The sequence below is a fragment of the Rhipicephalus sanguineus genome, chromosome 3, assembly GCF_013339695.2.
Source record: "Rhipicephalus sanguineus isolate Rsan-2018 chromosome 3, BIME_Rsan_1.4, whole genome shotgun sequence".
Lineage (NCBI taxonomy): Eukaryota > Metazoa > Arthropoda > Arachnida > Ixodida > Ixodidae > Rhipicephalus > Rhipicephalus sanguineus.
This window is the reverse complement of record NC_051178.1, coordinates 221,747,532-221,767,187: the sequence shown is the minus strand read 5'-3', so window position 1 is coordinate 221,767,187 and position 19,656 is coordinate 221,747,532. Positions and strand designations below refer to the sequence as shown.

The window sequence follows — 19,656 nt, the reverse complement described above, 5'->3', positions numbered from 1 at the left end:
AGCTGCTCAGCGACCGAGGACGCGTGTTTTTGTCGGACGCAGTCGAATCACTTCTAAAGGAATGCCATGTCATTCATCGGACCACCACCGCGTACCACCCTCAAACAAACGGCATGACAGAACGATTCAACCGAACATTAGGGGATATGCTGTCAATGTACGTCGCTTCCGACCACTCCAACTGGGACCGTGTTCTCACTTTTGTGACGTACGCGCATAATACTGCAGTACAGACAACCACTGGATTCTCTCCATACTTCCTCCTCTACGGACGCGAGCCCTCCTGCACGCTAGACACCATCCTCCCTTACCGCCCTGATGTGGCTGAGTCGACGACGGTGTCACAAGCTGCTAAATACGCGGAAGAGTGTCGCCAGCTTGCCCGCTCCCTCACTACTGCTGACCAGCAACGCCAGAAACACCATCGCGACAGCTCGACGCCTCCGGCCTCTTATGCCCCTGATCAACTTGTGTGGCTTTGGATCCCATCAACCAGCCCTGGTCTGTCAACGAAACTTCTCTCCAAGTATTACGGCCCTTACCGTGTAGTCAAACAAACATCACCTGTGAATTACGTCGTGGAGCCGCTTGCGCAGTCCTCTGATCAACGACGCCGTGGACGTGAGACTGTTCACATAGACCGCCTGAAACCGTATTACGACCCCTCTGTCGTCTCCTGCCCCTAAGTCGCCAGGATGGCTCTTTTCCGGAGGGGAAGAAAATGTAGTGAAGAAGATGAGTGCTACTCGGAAAGGCAGAGGGTACCACTCAGGTGGAAAAGAAGAAGACGTTTGGTTGTCTCGGCGCTTAGGCTGGTTCTGCCATTAGCACGTAACTTGTCCTAACTGTTCCTCTGTTTTATAAACCAGTGCTACTCCTAAACGCCTTATTTTAACATATATATATATATATATATATATATATATATATATATATATATATATATATATATATATATATACATAACCTTGTGGTCACTTGAGCTGCTAGCTCTGCTCTTGGTGCACCGGTGAATCATTAAGACGCCAAGTTTAAAGTCTCTTCGTCCGAGGCTCCAAGCTAATCGTGTTTGACAGCTAGGCGGCTAAAAAAGCAGCAAAGCACAAAACTGTTGAAAGCAAGAAATACGGTGAACTAGCGAATCATTTTTTGAAACCTCTTTAGAACTCATTGTAAAAGGTCAACTCCGACTCGCAGATTTCTATCGTCCCCCAACTTCGTTCGCGAGCCAGAGTCATCCCATTGTTTAGGTCAAAGCTAGGTCCAGTTGTCCAGCAGTGTCTTATAACGCGTTGCATGAGTTGCTTTAGCAATATCCCGTTTGTCGACCCTTTCCTGCTTGTTTCGCCGTTGTTAATTCGCGTCGCAATCCCCGCATCGCGCTTGCAGATTTTCACGAACACATGTTCCTAGGAGAGCTTTGCTCCCAGCGGATGCAGAGCCCTCCGAACAGGGTCTGATACACCTTGAAACATAGGAAATAGACACAATGGATGTTGTCTTCACTCATGACGCACTCCCCGTTTCTCTTCGCATGCGCTTCTGGGTATCGCTAATAAACGTCCTAGGATAATGCTGTCTTTCCAGTGCATCAACTACGCTTTCCACTTCTAGTGTCCAAGGATGTTTATTATTATTATTTGCAGATAAAGTCTCATTTCACCAACGATGCATGAACAAATAAATTGATGCAACAAAATGAGGCGTACAGAAGAAGGCTGGTGTTGGGCTGTCTTTTCGGTTTCCTTCGTCTAGGGTTTTACCACGTGCAATTTTGACTACCCGCGCATGCCTTCGTATGTTTTCATTAAATAAATCCTATCATTAGGTTTGTGATCTATTACATATTTTGTACAGTAACGGAAAAGCAACGACGTTACTTTTTCAGAGTAACTGTAACTGTAACAGGTTACTTATGGAAACTCTGTAACTGTAACTGTAACAGTTACTTTTTGGCTTGGGTAACTGTAACTGTAACACTTACTTTTTACTGGTAACGTGCCCATGACTGCCTCTAACCCTGCCCTGGCTACAGGTGGTACCTCTCCGTGCTAATTTACATGGGCGTCTTCAAACATAGGAGATTCCTTCCCCCTTCTGAATTTCCTGCCTAATAGGGTCCAGAAGCGTAACATTATATTCGTGAAGCGCCGAATGATAAACATTTGAAAGAAACATTCTAACGCGAGGCACACGAAGAAAAAATATGCGAATTTATTGTTTCGAATAGTTTTTATTGAATAATACATGCTGCACTTCAAACATTCACTTTAGCAAATTTCAGTACGAAGGTAAAAAAAAACACAGAATAGGCATTACTACGTAAACAAGCAACTCGCAGAAGGACTTTGCTTTCTCGTCGAGAAAGGAAAGTTCATTTGGTCACAATTTGATTAATTTCTAGACGGTTTGTGTGCATAATTGGAGGGCTTCTCTTGTGAGTCGGTGATTTCTTCGTGTGGTTGATGAGAAGTATTCTCATGAATTTTTCGGCAATTAGAGCTGCGGATCGTTTTGCGTGGCTGTCGTCAACATACTCTGGACATTTTAGTACTGGCGCGCGTTCGAGCCGACGCTCGACGAGTAGCTGAAGAACTTCCAGCGTATTCGTTCTTGGCAGATGCGTTGCCACGCGGTCAAACAAATTAATTAAATTGTTCAAAAGAGCAAGAAACTCTGGCCTTGGATAGCAATAGCCCGCTCTTGTCTGGTCTTGCAACAGTACGTACAAAGGATTGTCTTTGTTGCGTGTTGTGACTAGGATTTCACAGGATCCGCAACCAAAAATCTTATTAACTTGGCAATGTAGCCGCCAACATATGACAAACCCCAGTAAGTCACCGACCTTGGTGTAGGGCATGACATTGCGTTAGGTCTTCCAGCTCGTCGTGAAACTTTTCAGACAGTGTGGCTACCACTTGCTCAGCATCAACATCGGGCGTTTCGGTTTCTTTTGGGCATAATGACTTAGCCTTCAGAATCCGATCAAGGACAGCCGCAACGGCTCTGGCGTCCAATTGGTCATTGCCGCCACAGATTTGTCGAATTCGCCCAAACAGTGCCTCAATCGGATCGCTATTTAGTTTCTTAGTCAGCACGTAACGGACGCCTTCTTGAAGCAAGAAACGTGTAGTTTCCACAGTGGATTGCGTGGTGAATAGCACGCTTGAAAGGTCTCTTCTGTGAGAGCGCCGTTGCCTGAGGCGACCCAGGGCGCGAGCGGCAAAAGGGCACGCAGCAGTACACCATTTCGATGCCGGCCAGTCCACGTGTACCAGTTTAACCCGATGCACCCTGAAAATATTATAACGACGCAATCAGAAATTGATTGAGAAAATTATGCAACTGAAGCGCACAACACGTATACTTACTTGGTGAAATATAGCAGCGAATGTATTCATTGGTATCGGTGATATTCCACGGCAGGTCCAAAACACGTGCGGCAAGCGTGGTCGGTTCACTCGGCCAGAGGCGAGGCGTCGACTGAGGCTGTGTTTCAATTCTGGACAGCATCGTAGACGGTCTACGCTGACAGCTTAGAAGACAGCATCGAGGTCATGTTGTCCGACAAATGGAACGCGTCTAGAAGACGGCTACGCGACGTGATGCCACCTCGCGTCGAGAAGAGAAAGCTAAGAAAAACAAACGTAAATGTTCTTTCTTTAGCCTCTTTCGTGTTCAAACCTATGAAAAAATTAACGTAGCTTACATTGAGCGCCTGCAAAAGCGCCTACTGGTGTACAGACGACCATACCGGCGAGATCCGAGCTACGCGAGCATTGCGCTGAGCCGCCATCTTGTTTGGACAGCAAAGTAGCCTGCATCGTTTTTTGTCTTTCTCGAAGCTGTCTATTTTGCCGGCTACGTGAGAATTGGAATGGGACTTAAGATGGCCGCTGTCCACTTAGCTTTCTATTTAGCCGTCTACGGTGAGTATTGGAACACACCCTGAGAAAGAGGAGGGTTGGGAGAGTAGAGAGTTGGTACGAAGCGCCCCCACTCGGCGAACGCTGCAACGAGCTGTGAAGAATTTGCCCTATTGTTCCCTCCTTGGGTGCGCAGGCCGTAAGGAAGTGCGCGCGTGCCGCCACTGTAGTCCGGCCGCGGTTCAAGTTTGTGAATGAATTAACACACCGCGAGGCAACGTTTATATTTGCCGCGAGGTGGCGACCTTAGCCCTAGCGTCGTAAAGTCCCTCAAAATATAAAGTAGCGCCAACTTCGTCCCTTCGCCTCTGCCTCCTCTCCTAGCAGCTGCAGCAGCGCCTCTAGGGTGTCCTCCGGGAAGCTACAGATTTTACCCGCTGTAGTGAAAACCTCTTTTTTCTGCTGTTGTACCGGCGGTTGGTGCCATTGGCCAAGCAGGTCGGCATACTGAAGCATCCAGAACCACCGTACGAACTGACTCAAGCGCGGTCGACCACGCACCGTGCACCGATCAAGTAAACAACCCAGACGAGGACAAACAAGATGGCGCTCGGACAACCTTCTAAAAAGCTAGTGCGCCACTCTAGCGATTTCTTAGCGCCGCCGAGTTTGCAGTGGCGCTGCCATCAGGAGCGAGCACTTTTGCGTACTAAAATATTATGTACCCTACAATTTTATGCAGTCGGGCACCATGAAAAGACGCCACTTGCTTCGCTATATATATTATAGTGTCGTAAAAGCGTCGGCCTCGCTCATATCATCACGCTAATCCAAACCAAAAAGTCACAGTTTCACCGCAAGGGCGAAGCAATGAATGCGATAGCAGGAAACTAATGCTATACGAAGTGAGGCTCGCCAATGGATACTCTCAGTTTGAACGGCGCTCCTGTTGCAAAGGCGGCCGAAGCAGCGAAGAAAACTAGCGTGCTTGAAGTGTCGAGCTGTGACACTTGATAGTTCGCGCTCATCGTCTGTTTGTTCGTTTAGCGGCGTCTCTTGAGATCGAGTGACTTCCGTACGCTCCGTAACATGAGCGCGGATACCACGGTGAAAGCTTGAAACAACCCTCTTCCCCTCACCACCAGAAAACCACGCGAGCAGACAGCGGAAGGGCAAGGTTCTCCCTGCGCAATAAGAAGAAGCGAGCGAGCTCGCCGACGACTTTTAAATGCGCCCGTCGTTCTCCTAACGCCATCTCGCTGGTAATGAAGAAACGCTTATAAGCGCAGCCGTCTCTGAGTCCTCCAGCGGTAAATGGTGTGTATATAACGCTCGCCGTTACCTACGTGGAGGATCTGCGTTTCGTGGCGTAGTGGCTAGCGCCACTCGCTGCGGAGCAAGAGGTCCCTAGTTCGATTCCGCGCTTCGGGAGCATTTTTCTGAATTATTTTTCTTTGGGGCTTTTATATATATATACATACTTATACATATACGGTGCATGACGGCGACGGCGACGGCAAAATTCAGCCGAGACTGTCCATATAATTGCTATCGCAATAAAAAATTAACACCATCTTCCCAAAGGGAACCCTGATGGGATGCGAAGCAGTAGCGTTGCGCACGGGTGGCGTCATGGGTTGAACGGCGCTAACGCGGGTGCTGCGGTGAGCGCTGGAAGATTCGTTTGAAGCGATGGTTGGCGTAGGTCTTGTCGTTTCTTCAGAGTGGACACGGGCGCTGGTCCTGACCTGGCGCGCGTTTCGCCTTGACTACCACGGCCTTGTGATCGGTGAAGTGCACGCTGAGAGGTTCCTGCAGACATTCGACGTCGAAGTTGGCAAAGACCAGATCGATCGTTCCCCTTATCGTGGTGTTAGTTTCCGTTCCGCCGACACGCACTTCAGCGAGTGCACGTCACGCATGTAATCGACGAGCCATTCTCCTACTCCTCCTCCGCTGACGTCAACGTTGAAGTCTCCCGCGACTATAAGAGGCGCGCGTCGACACGCCTCGCCGCAATCAGTCAGCGTCTCCTCCAGACAGCGCTGAACCTGGTCCTTCGGCAGGTTGGGAGCGAGGTACAGCGCGAGGATCGCGACGTCGCCGACGCGCACGGCAACGCACTCGGAGCAGGAGCGTCTTCGGCAAACGGACGGACGGACGAACGGACGAGGCGACAGCTGTGGGCGCTACGGCGAGCGCGCGGCAGGCGAGGGAGAGAGACGTCAGCGCGCACTGCGAGGGGAGCGTGACGTCACCGCGCAGCTGCGGCGTGGAAAATCGCATGGAAAATCGTACCATCTGTCTCGCCCTTTACACAGGCTAGTCAAAAGAGCTGCTTCGCATCTAAAATAGCTCTGCGACGTGCGCCTGTCCCCCCTGGCTGTAACACCGCGTTCCCCGCTCACGCGCTCGCCGCGAGAAAAATCGCGGCCGGGCTACCGGGGCGGCACGACGCGCTTTGCGTTTCCCTCTAGTCCGGCCGTGGTGTTCAATCACATTTTAACATGCCGCGGGATGGCGACCAAGTTCTGCGTCCAATATGCGACGCTCTTCTGGCTATCACACCTCGTTCTCTGATTACGCTTTCACCGTTAACTACAACATCTACGACAAGGGTTTCTTTAATCACTTAGCATGGACGTTAGTCGTCGGGATGGAGATGTTCCACCAATCATCAAAGTGGGTATATCCACGTTAAACGGTGCTGTAGCTGCCAGACATCAATATACATTGTGCAAACTCTCTTATATGAATATACAGTAAACATTCAGTTACTTCTTTAAGGGCACGCTTTACTTTCATGTTATTCCAATTTCTATGACGGAGGGATCAACCATGTTTTTTTTTTGCATGTTTCTTTTCGCACACGCGAGGCCCCGTGTCTTCTCTGTTCACCTGTTTGCGCGTACCAGAGAACTTATTCTTTGCTGAAAAAAATTGAGGAGGGGCGAATCATGTAGGGAAAGGTGTTTCAGCTCCACTAACATGAAACCTGTAGAGGGGCAAAGCATGCAGTGTGCGCCAGTGTTTCCCACAGCAAAATCACTGCTAACCAGCAATGAGAGACAGAAGAAAGATTAGACACAGAGGCCCGCAGTCCGCTTTTAGGTAACGTGCACGCTGTGTATCTTTATTGTTCAACTACGCACAAGAGATCTCCCACCAGCACTACATTGCAGGTCAAGGTCCAGTGCCTATGGGGTGGCTAGTGAATGGCTGTGCAGCGCATGCAGTTTTTTTTTAAATTAAGGAACTCGATAGCAGACGCTGCCAGCGTCAGCGTTGTCTCTTACGGGCGAGGGCACGTTCTGGTAGTTCAGTGTTCGTCGCAGAAAGAGCGTTTCCATAGCCAACGCGTGCTGTTCGCTCTCTCTTGCCACGCAGCGAGCGCTGAGGCAGTGGCGCCCTCTCTTGCGCTCAAGCAAATGGACCGTCCCGACAACAGACGATGATGCACGATGCACGCTGAGACCTTAAGGTGCTTCGCCCCTAAAATAACTGTAATGCCTGCTTTTTGTGCTACTTTTTTATACACTCTGCCACCCTGTGCAAATAGGAAGAGGTGCTTGAATAGTGGTAGAAAGTCCCTCTTAGAGTAGTGCAACCTGAGCTGGGCAAGCAGTGAATTGCGAATAACGTCCTACCCTTTAAGGCAACTGCAAGAAATGGACAAAGCATCCGTTGTACACTCTCGTATTTCAAGCGGTGCCAGTGATAAAGTGCTGTACAAACGAGAGCATTCAGAACTTGGGAAATAGACAGGAATTGCAGTAATTGTAAGAGTGGGTAAATGTGGGCACAAAGGAGTCTTTCCTACAGAATAGGCTCGATCCAGGTTGGTTTCAGGAGCCACATGCTGAGAACAAATAAGATACATTGAATGGTTTTCAGTTCTTTTTCCCGTGCTTTATTTAGAACATTGGAATATTTAGAGGCCATTGTTTCCACATTATGTTAGTTTGGCTTATTCCTGGTACTAAATTTTATTCACAATGCATCCCAGATTTTACATTTCTGCCTTCTTTTTTATAGGAAAGCAGAAATTCTGAATGCCACATGTTAATTATGTTTGAAGTTTAAGTTGGTTTATTTTTTCCTCACAAAGTACAAGAGAACTGCACTGGGTGTGTCTTCTCTGTTGTCCGCGTTTTTTCATTGCGCTGTCATACTGAAGTTATGAATTACCACTTACCCAAATGCTGCTCTCATTAAGTACAAAAAAATTGTATCTCTGAAAACTGTCAAAATAGCCTCACGGTAGTGAAACGTCAGGTTTGTTTATACTACAAAAGCTCAAAAATGTCAGTTGCGACCCCTCTTGTAAGCAGATTTTTTTATGAGCATTGAGCCAGTTGTGCCAAGTATGAACTGAACTGCTAGACCAGGGTGGTGGGAGAGGAGGTCTCATGCTGCCGACCACTGACGTGTCTTGATGTCTTTCTTTTTTTGCTGCCAGTGGACATCAGTGACAATGATGATGACATCGATGAGTACGAGTTGTCAGGTAAGCACTGAGCCAGTGATTTTCATTTATCATGCGATGGTACCAAAAATAGAGGCCATTAATTCTGGTGCAAAGAGGGCAATTTGCTTGGCTACTCACGCATCTGTGCCTAGTTGCAGCGAACATTCTGGCTTTGCCTCATCAGCCTGGTAGCACGTGGGCAGACCCTGTGGGTCTGTATATGAGCCGCTCTCGGAGCACACGCGGTCGTGCAACAACACGTGTTCATTTATTAAACACCTCTTTTTACCGCTGCTCATGTCCCGTGGGCCCCTCGTGGTGAGTCGTACATCGGCGACGCCGCATTCGTGGTGCATTGTATGTCTTATGTTGTCTTGTGTTATGTTTTCTGTGTATTGGCATTGTATAAGGTTGTTTAGCATGGTACTAGTTGGGGTATTAGATGCGGCAGGTGAGCTCGTCGTATGTAAGAAGAAGTGTTAATAAATGAACACGTGCTGTTGCACGACCGCGTGAACTGTCTCCGGGTGTTCCGAGAACGGCTCATATACAGACCCCACAATCTTTGTAAGGTTCTGTTGGCGATGGCAAGTAGAGACCAACCAGGCAACAACTGCATGCTTACGAAAGTTCTCGTCTGTCGAAGGAGTAGTGCTTCTTATTACATATATTTCTTGCAGTGAGGTTTCATTTTACTGCTTGGTCATGCAAGGTCTAGAATTGGAAAACAGTACTCTTGTGGGGCTGCGTGTAGATTGATTTGAGTGTTACATTCAGTAGCTTATTACGATGAACCGAAAAAATCCACTGAGACCAAGAAATATGTGTGAAGATTTTGCTGGACCCTGTGTAGAGGTGACCAGAATGTTCGGCACAAAAAAAGTCTCAACACGGATACGTAAGATGAGCGAAACAATTTCACAGTTTGGAAGCTATACCCCATCTTAGAAGTTCCCTTCAGCACTCTGGAGACTACAGGGCCCCTTAGCCAATAGGAGGGGCAAAAATTTCTCACTATGTATTCATCCACGCCTTGCTGTCTGCTCAAAGCTCTTCTGGTGTCTACCACATGTGTTGGGCCAGTAAAACGAGCAGACGGCGTAGCTGGTGCCCTCCGCCTTGAATTTATCAAGTCATCGCCGTGCGCTGTGTGGCCCTCAAGTTCCAAACTGATGCTTGTATTTGCTTTAGCTTTATTTCCTGACACTTCGACCACAATGTACTCGTGTTTAGAATAACAGGGAGCTGAGCCAGTTAATAAGTATTTATTCTAAAAGACAGGGCATGCAGACACGGTGTCCGTAACTGACGGAACTTTCCGGCGCAAATTGAATGAGGACACATGCAAGTACATTCTGAAAGGGCGGTGTCCGTGTTTGCACGCCCTGTCTTTTACAATGTGCTTGTGACTATATTGCGCTATGTCCAAAACAAAATCATTGAATTCTCGCCATGTTAGGTTTAGCAGGTGTTGTGAAACGAACAGATGATTTCTCTAATAACAACATAACATATTTGATTCTTTGTCCTCAGCGTGCGATGGCACAAAGCAGTCGCTGATTTCACCATTTATTTACTGCTGTCACGAAGTGGGCGCTGTCATGTTGATTTGTTACCACAGTTACCGCCCGTTACTGATACAACAATTAAAAGCATACAGTGTAAATGGAAAGACAAATCAACGTATCGTGTATTGATGTGACTTAGCACATGCCAAACAAGTGCAAATGTCTCAACCCTGCCAATTATAAGGTAGTTGTACCTGAAAATATGTTTTCCTGTACAAGCATGTGGCTTGCTTACAACTCATAGCTTTGGTACCGCTGAACGGTAGTGGTGAGAGTGTAGTGTTCTAAGCAGTATGTGTCAGCTTCCTCGCACATCTAGGCTCCAAATCCACAAGGGGCAAAATCGCCATAAAACTTGTTTCACGCTTGTGTATGGGATACCACAAAGGATGCTATGGCCATGCTCACCTACTGCCACATGATAATGTGCATTTTGAGGCACAATGACTTTTAGAATGACGGAGAAACCGAGCTAGTTAGTAGGTATTCGTGTTAAAGAGGCCGGGCGTGCAAACACGGACACCAGAGCGAAGTCGGGACACCAGAAACGCCGACTAACAACTGAGAGAAGGCGCACAGCAGCGGAAAAGAAAGGCAGACAGAAAACTTATCTGCGCATGCCCAATTAGAGCACTGCACGGGCCTAATTTTTCGGCCCGGGCCCGCTTTATAAGCCCAGGCCCGGCCTGGGCCTGCTTTATGAAGCCCGAGCCCAGCCCGGGCCCGGGCGTACATGACCGAACCCACCCCGAGCCCGGCCCGGGCCTGTGGTTCCAAACCCGGATCCGGCCCGGGCGTTCATTACTAAACTTATCCACTGCGCGTGTGTTCATGACCAGGCCCAGCCCGGGCCCGCTAGAGGATATTAGTTGTTGATGATTATCAATGATGCCTTGCGCTTTGTAGCGGGCGATCGGACGGAAAATACGATGTGTACATGCATCAAAATGTTGCTTTGCCCGCAGTGGTAGCCCAGCGGTTAAGCTGTTTGGCTGTTAAAGGGACACTAAAGGCAAATAACAATTTATGTCAGAGTGAAAGCTCAATGTATGACAACTTCTAAAACGGCAATATTATCAACAGCAGTGCCCCACTTACCGAGAAATTAAGCTAAATGTATATGATGAGCGCCACGAGTGGAACATTTTCGAAGTGATCCCGATGACGTATGAGAGTCTGCCTACAATAAATCACTAGTAATCAAACTAGCAGCAATAAAAAAAGAACCTTCCGCTCATCAAAAGACGTAATAAAATGCTTGTAGCGAAGCATTCCTACTCAGTAATGGGTCGTCCTGTCGAGCGCCTTCCAGTGGGTCGTTCTCTTCTCTGAGAGCACGCCCCTCGTGCAGAGAGTCGGCCCCGCTTTGACTGTCGCTGCCGTGCGCCGTCACTGAGTGCCCGTTAATAAACGTCTTGACAATTTGGTGGAGTGCTGTGCCCTTTAAAACAACTGCGGTCCGCATTCGATGCCCTTGGAGCTTCGATCCCGTACCGTGCCTGCTACCATGACTCAAGACGCCGCCCAGCAAACGCCTCCTCTTGCACCGACGCCATGTCCGGGTGTCCCCCGCATCCGCGACCCTCCTATCTTCACCGGCGCGGATGGCACCGACGTCGAGGACTGGCTCGCGATCTACGAGCGTGTGAGCGTCCCTAATAATGGGACGAGGCAAGGCAAACTGAGCAACCTCGTTTTCTACCTCGCGGGTGTGGCAGTCTATGGTATAAACAACCACGCATCCGATTTCGCTACGTGGTCCGCTTTCAAGACCGCCATCATCGACGTCTTTGGCCGCCCTGCCGTTCGCAAGCTGCAAGCCGAACAACGGTTACGTGAACGAGCCCAGCAGTCCGGCGAGTCTTTCACGAGCTACATTGAAGACGTGCTCGACTTGTGCAAGAAAACCAACGCAACCATGTCTGAAGCCGACAAGATCCGGAACATCATGAAAGGCATCGTCGACGATGCCTTCACCATGCTACTCGCCAAAAACCCTCGCACTGTGGCAGAGGTCATCACGCTGTGCCAAAGTTACGAGGAGCTACGCCGGCAGCGGCTGATGACGCGTCGACCTCCATCCCGCGACGCCGATCTCGCTGGCTTGTCGGCCGTGTCGGACCACTCCGTCTTACTCGCCGAAATCAAGTCATTCGTCCGGGAGGAAATTGCCCGCCAGTTCTCTTACTGGCCTTCTCTCACCCGCAGGATGTTGTACAGTCGTCGACCACACTGCTGCCTCCCCTACGACGGGCTATTGAGCAGGAAATCGCGGAGGTTATGCCGGAATACCACCAGCCCCCTCCTGCGTCTGCACCGCTCAGTTACGCCCAAGTTGCAGCCAGGCCGCCCCCAGCGCTCCCTGTGGTGCCCCCGCTAACATACGCTGGAGCCGTCACCAGGCCTCAGGCCTTCGAAGCGAGTGTGCCGGCTGCGTACGCCGACATCATCCCTACGCCCCGACTGCAGCCCACCATGCAGTCGTCATATCAGCAGCCGCCCCGTCCCTCGCGTCCTGCCACGTGGACCCGCTGCCGCCTATGTCACCGACGTCACGCCCATGTCCATCTACCCGTCGTTCACCGTCCCCACGACGCCGCTCACTGTCACCGATGCGGCCTCGTCCGGTCGCACGAGACCAGGAAAACTAGTCGTCGCAGTCCAAGAGGCAAGGGCTGCGACGCTATCGAACAGCCAAAGCCCTCAGCAAAGCCCATCAAACGTAGTAGACGTGTTTGTAGATGGTGTGCGCACATCGGCCCTTGTAGATACTGGAGCTGCCGTTTCCGTTATGGACGCTAATTTAGCCGACTACTACGAAAGGTGACGACGCCACTTTCCGGGCTCTCCCTCCGTACAGCCAGCGCTCACAGTATTCACCCGACAGCGGTGTGCACAGCCCGTGTCGTGATTCAGGACGCTCTGTACGCCGTCGAATTCATCATAATTTCCTCATGCTCTCACGACGTCATCCTGGGATGGGATTTTCTCGCCGTCACGCCGCCGTAATTCGTTGCGCACCAGCCGAAATAGAGCTCTCACCATTCGCAGATTTGGCGCCGGCGGACAGTACACCGGCTGCGACCAAGGTACTCGTCAAAGACGACACCACACTTCCTGCAAACTCGTCAACGGCTGTGTCAGTCTGCTGCACTGGACTCACCGACGCCGTTGCACTCCTCTCTCCATCTGACCGCGTCTTCACTAGAAAAGGCTTGTTGGTGCCATTTGCGACCGTGCAAGTCATTCAGGGCGACACCGACATTTTTTGTTACGAACCCATCCCCGTACATTGTTAGGTTGGTGCGAGGGGAATGTCTCGGCGGAGCTGAAGCCCTTGAAGACGCACAAGTTATGGACGCACCGGGTGACACGCACTGCGCCAACTCCCATTCGCTCAGTGCTGTTTCCACATCTGATTCGTCACCCGCTGATTATTTGGTTCCTCGATTGCTGAACACCTTACGTCGGTCGAGCGTTCCCAGCTTCTATGCCTGTTGGAAGAATTTCGTTCTTCGTTCGATGTAGCGCAAACTTCTCTCGGCCGCACGTCTGCTGTCACGCATCGCATCGACACTGGCGCCCAACCACCACTGCGGCAACGTCCATATCGCGTGTCGCCACAGAGCGTCGTGTAATTACCGAGCAAGTCGAAGACATGCTTCGCCGCGATGTTATTCGACCCTCAAACAGCCCGTGGGCGTCTCCTGTCGTTCTCGTTGCGAAGAAGGACGGCTCTGTGCGGTTCTGTGTGGACTACCGCCGACTCAATAAGATCACCCGTAAGGACGTCTATCCCCTACCTCGAATAGACGATGCCATTGACAGCCTGCAAGGAGCAGAGTTCTTTTCATCGCTCGATTTGCGCTCAGGGTACTGGCAAGGTCCCCATGGCTGATGACGCTCGACCGAAGACAGCGTTTTGTCACACCCGACGCTTGTACGAATTCAACGTCATGCCGTTTGGGCTGTGCAATGCGCCTGCGACCTTTGAGCGCATGATGGATACCGTTCTGCGCAACTTGAAATGGCACACGTGCCTATGCTACCTCGACGACGTCGTCGTTTTCGCCCCGGACTTCTCAACACACCTTCAACGCCTCCGGCAGGTTTGACGCGCTTGAGCGACGCCGGGCTACAAACTGAATCTCAAGAAGTGCCGATTTGCAGCACGGCAGCTGACGATACTAGGATACGTGGTGTCCAAGGACGGCATCCTCCCGATCCAGCCAAGCTTCGGGCCGTGACAGAGTTCCCCAAACCTACGTCCGTCAAAGAACTGCGCAGTTTCGTAGGACTATTCTCCTACTTTCGGCGCTTCATCCGAAACTTCGCGACTATCATATCACCGCTGACGAAGCTCCTTGGAAGTAACGGGCCCCTCAATTCGTGGTCGTCAGAGTGAGACGACGCTTTCGCAAAGCTCCGTCGTTTGTTGACGTCTCTCCCATTCTACGCCACTACGACCCTACGGCCCCTACAGAGGTACACACGGACGCCAGCGGTGTGGCCTCGGTGCTGTCCTTGCGCAGCGCAAACCTGGGTTCCCGGAATATGTTGTCGCATATGCAAGTCGTACGCTTACTAAAGCCGAGACCAACTACACCGTCACGGAGAAGAATGCCTGGCAATCATTTGGGCCCTTACAAAGTTCCGACCTTATTTGTATGGTCGCCCGTTTGATGTCGTGACCGACCATCATGCACTGTGCTGGTTGTCGTCATTGAAGGATCCCTCAGGCCGTCTTGCCCGTTGGGCACTTCGCCTGCAAGACTACGACATCCGCGTGCTGTACCGCAACGGACGTCAGCATGCTGACGCCGACGCCCTGTCGCGCTCTCCCTTGCCTGACGACAATGCCCACAACTCAGCGTCTCACTTTGTCGTTTCTTCCATCGATATTCACACCATCGCTAACCGAGCAGCGCAAGGATCAATGGATTGCCTCACTGATAGACTTGCTGACTGATCCATCGGCCACACCATCCACACGCTTTTGCGTCGTCAAGCCCACCATTTCGCCGTTCGCGACGACCTGCTCCACCGACGCAATTACAACGGCGACGGCCGCCAGTGGCTACTAGTAATACCCCGCAGTCTGCGTTATGACATATGCGAGTCGTTCCACTCTGATCCGCAGTGTGCACACCCTGGGGTATCGAAAACCTACCACCGCATTCGCCAACGTTACTTTTGGCGAGGGATGTACCGCTACGTGGAGAAGTTCGTTCGCTCCCTGCATCGATTGTCAGCGCCGCAAAACTTCAACGCACCTGTCGCCAGCAGGTCTGCAACCTCTACCTTGCCCTGACCGACCGTTTGGGCGCGTTGGCAATCGATTTATATGGGCCACTTCCCCTGACGTCCGCTGGTAACCGCTGGGCCATCGTCGCTGTAGACCACCTCACGCGATACGCTGAAACTGCTGCCCTCCCTGCGGCTACAGCGAGCGATGTGGCCTCCTTCCTGCTCCACCGATTCATGCTGCGTCACGGTCCACCCCAGGAGCTGCTCAGTGATCGAGGCCGTGTCTTCTTGTCCGAAGTCGTCGAAGCCATTCTCAAAGAGTGCAACGTTGTTCACCGCAAAACTACTGCTTACCACTCGCAGACGAATGGCCTCACCGAACGCTTCAACCGTACGCTAGGCGACATGCTCTCGATGTACGTCGCCGCCGACCACACGAATTGGGATGTCATTCTGCCCTTCGTCACGTACGCCTACAATACCGCTCCTCAGAGCACTACTGGTTTCTCACCATTTTTCTTATTGTATGGCAGGCACCCGTCGCACACCATTGACACAATCCTTCCCTACAAGCCGGATCGATCTGAATGTGCGCCTATTTCTGCCACAGCCAGACTTGCTGAGGAGTGTCGCGAGCTCTCCAAGACCTTTACTACGAATAGCCAAGAGCAGCAGAAAAGTATTCGCGGTGACACCACCAGTTCTGCGTCCACGTTCCTTCCTGGAGCGCTCGTATGGCTCTCGGTCCCTACACTGCACCTGGCCTCTCTCCAAACTACTGCCCAAATACGAAGGCCCCTACCGTGTCGTCGAACGCACATCCCCGGTGAACTACCTCATTGAACCCACCGACCCCATCTTTGGACATGCGCCGTCGAGGGCGCGAACATTGTCAACGTGGCGCGCCTGAAGCCCTACCATGACCCGCTCATAGTGACAAGTTGCTAGGTCGCCAGGCGGCTCCCTTTTCGTAGCCGGGGAAATTGTAGCGAAGCATTCCTACTCAGTAATGGGTCGTCCTGTCGAGCGCCTTCCAGTGGGTCGTTCTCTTCTCTGAGAGCACGCCCCTCGTGCAGAGAGTCGGCCCCGCTTTGACTGTCGCTGCCGTGCGCCGTCACTGAGTGCCCGTTAATAAACGTCTTCACATGCTGTTTGTTCGTTTCCGTTTGTTCATGGAAAAAAGAACAATCTGTGGTGTTGCCAAGGGAACGGCGCGCGTGGTTCAAAAGGTTTCCGTTTTCGCCGAAGTGCGCTTCGCCCGGCGCCCTGCTTAGCTCACGCGATCGCGTCTCAGTGGTAGTTTCGGGATCGCGTACTGCCGCGTGTGTTTGCGCGCTCGTGAAAAGTCGCTCTGACAGAAAGTTCGACAAAATGCGCATGCAACGACGCTGGTACTACGAGCCCTCAGCAGCATACCGCGTTCATCGGGGCTCAAGTTAGAGTGACCTAGCACTCAAGTCGCTGAATTGGAGCCCAGCGTCGCGAGCCAATGTCTCGTTGTCAAGTTCGTCCACATCCATTGCGGCGATTTCGGCAAGCTTCGGTGGCTTCGATGGCCGTTGTTGCTGCTGTGGGTCCCGCTCCTTCGCTCTGCTGCTACTAGTGTCGGCGGCCGCGCAGTAAGGCGGGCAACGTGGACACGGCAGCACTGACGTATGAAAGTCTGATTTCAGCGGGTGATTTGAGTGCGCTAACCGCGATGCGGACCACTAAAACGTGATTTTATTTCAAAATAAGCACTTCCTTGGCATAAAAGTAGCACTACGAGGTTTCTGGACCGCTATTTCAACAATACACGTCGACTGAATATTTGCCTTTAGTCCCTTTAAGTCGTAGGACGCGGTTAAGATTCCCGCAGCCACGGCGGCCGCATTTTGATAGGGGCAAAATGCAAGAACACCCGTATACTTATCTTTAGGTGCATGTTAGAGAACTCCAGGTGATTGTAATTAATCTGGTCCCGACTACGGCGTGCCTCGTAATCATATTGTGGTTTTGGCGCGTAATACCAAGGAATATAAATGAAATGTACCGCATGTGTCAACCACAAATAAAAGACGAAAGCTTATACCTTCCGTGGGAACAACCATGATCTGGCTCATTGTTAGTGCTGCTATTTTTACGCTGGTGCACATGTATTTACTTTGATCGTACGATTTTGTCCTATCAGGTCATCTAGCGTACATATATATACAGGTGAATTCATGAGCATACAACACAAAATAAGCGCACCAGTATAGATATATCTACACTGGTGAAAAAAAAATAGAAGTTGAACTGTTTTTCTATTTTCTTTGCTAAGCTTTCTAAGAGCTAGCTCTTTGCACGTGTCACTTCATCTTGGCACAGAATGCCTTAGACCACGCAATGCATAACGTTCGCGTGTACTCGAAGGCCCAACTTAGGCCTTTAATGAGCGGGCCCAAGTCCGGCCCGGCCCGCAGCCTCAAGCCCGGGCCCGGCCCAGGCCCGCACTTTGAAGCCCGAGCCCAGCCCGGGCCGTCGGAAAACGCTTCGGACGATGGGCCCAGCTTGATTGATATGTTCGCCTTTTGCCTGGGCATGCGCAGATAAGTTTTCGTGTCTACCTCTCTTTTCCGACGCTGTGCGCCTTCTTTTAGTTGTTAGTCGGAGTTTCTAGTGTCCTAACTTCTCTCTTGTGTCCGTGTTTGCACGCCCTTTATCACAAGGACGTGTTCGTAAAACAGGTACTGAAAAGATGAACACCAACTTTTAACAAATTGGTCATTTGATGTTAAGCCACACATGCATCTCAACCTTAGTAAAAGAAAAAAAGCAAAAGAAATTGTTAAAACCAAAGCTTCGTTGTATAAGTAGAACTTTTGTTCGTTTGCTGAACGATGACCGTATATGCAAAGTTTCCAGTTGTTTAACTTTCTCATAGCTTAACAAGTCTGAGTATGGCACTTTGAAAAGGTTTATTTCATTAGCACAACAACAGCAATTTCTGTGGAACTTGAAAGCCAGTAACAGCAGTTTGGTGCAGTCATACAGGGCACAGAAAGCTGGAAAAAGAAAGATTCAATTATGACCTACCAACTCGCCCAAGTTTCCACGCTTCATAACTCCCAACAACAAACGAAACGCTGTGGAGACAGGTTTGCAAGAAGCTTACCCTACGAGGCGAACGGGAAGGTACGGGACGTTCTCCGCTGCCACGGCGAACAAAGACGCTATGGCCGGTTTTGTCCACTCACCGACACGGCGCAGAAAAGGCACTCGAGGCAGGTTGTCAACAAACACGGGTTTATTAACCCAAGATGCAGCACGTGCGACAGTTATGGGCTGTGGGATCTAAGATCGTGTGTTCTTATTATCGCCGGCTCTCAGAGCACACGGAAGACAGCAGACGCGGTCGGTTCAACGAATACATTCAAGTTTATTACACACTGCTTTTACATTCGGCGAGCTCGCCGGCCGAATCTTATTACAAGCTAGTCACTCGCTAAACAATTACACGCGGACAATGAATACTTGGATAACATAACACACACTCAACAACGTAACACATGAAATACACCATAACATACGACAAGCAATAACCGCAAATGCGGCGTGCGAGGACGCACGACTCACCGACGAGGGGCCCCGAGGGAAAGGAGCCGCGGTATCGTCCCCCCGCGGGACCCACCGCGGGGAGCCGCCGTCCACGCCAGCCGCCAAATCCCAAGAGACTTCCTTTTTCCCGCCCGGCGGCCGCGGCGGGCTCGCTCGCCTCTCTCCGGTGGCGCGGCCGTCGCTCACGCGCAAACGCCAACGCTCGCGAGCCCAGCGCCACTGCCGCCGACGGCCTATCCGCGAGGCGCGCGTGCGCCACTAGGCGCAGACAACTTCACAGGGGCCGACAGCACCCCCACAGGGCTTGCAGGTCGTATAGGGAAACTCGGCAAGACAGGTCGAGTATGCTTGCCAGCGGCGCTACGGCTATCACACAAAGGGCAGCAGTCGAGCGCACGGACGAGAAGCCGCCTTCCAGAGCAGCGCGTCAACCTCTCGTGCAGGCCTGAGAGCATCTGACGCGGCGAGCCAGCACCAGACAAGCGATCTCTGGAAGAGGGGGTTGTCACTGGGGGCCAACGAGGACAGGCAAAGCACAGTAACATAGGCTAGCGTGGTGGGCGGCGAACATTGTCCGGACATGTCCGGACACGTGGCGCCGTGCGGAGAAGACCGACGCGTGGCTAGCACCAGGCAAAAAGGCCTGGTGGCATAGCCACGGTAGCCATGTTGCCAATTAACGGCGGTTCCCGGCACACGAGCCGCACGGTGCTATACACGCACTAGCTGGGGAACGAGGCGCGAAAGGGGAAAGCGCGCTCGATTCGCACAACGCAAGATTAGAGACTTAAGGTGAGCATGATAGTTTGAATGTGGATTAGTGGCGGAACAGTGGAAGAGTTGATGTTGAGTCTCACCAGAATGTCGAAGGGTTGGCCGACCCATATGCAACCAGAATGCAGAAGCTCCAGCTTGTGGAGTGGGGGAG

The 19,656-nt window shown here is 51.2% G+C and overlaps 1 protein-coding gene across 1 annotated transcript in view; it reads left to right on the top strand.

Moving 5' to 3' along the window:
• Positions 1 to 19,656, top strand: part of LOC119388327 (run domain Beclin-1-interacting and cysteine-rich domain-containing protein) — a gene marked incomplete in the record, with an annotated part of 358,140 nt that overhangs the window by 135,244 nt on the left and 203,240 nt on the right. Inside the window, 1 exon segment of the mRNA XM_037656030.2 lies at positions 8,326 to 8,373. Within this exon segment, the coding sequence (XP_037511958.1) occupies positions 8,326 to 8,373 (48 nt within the window).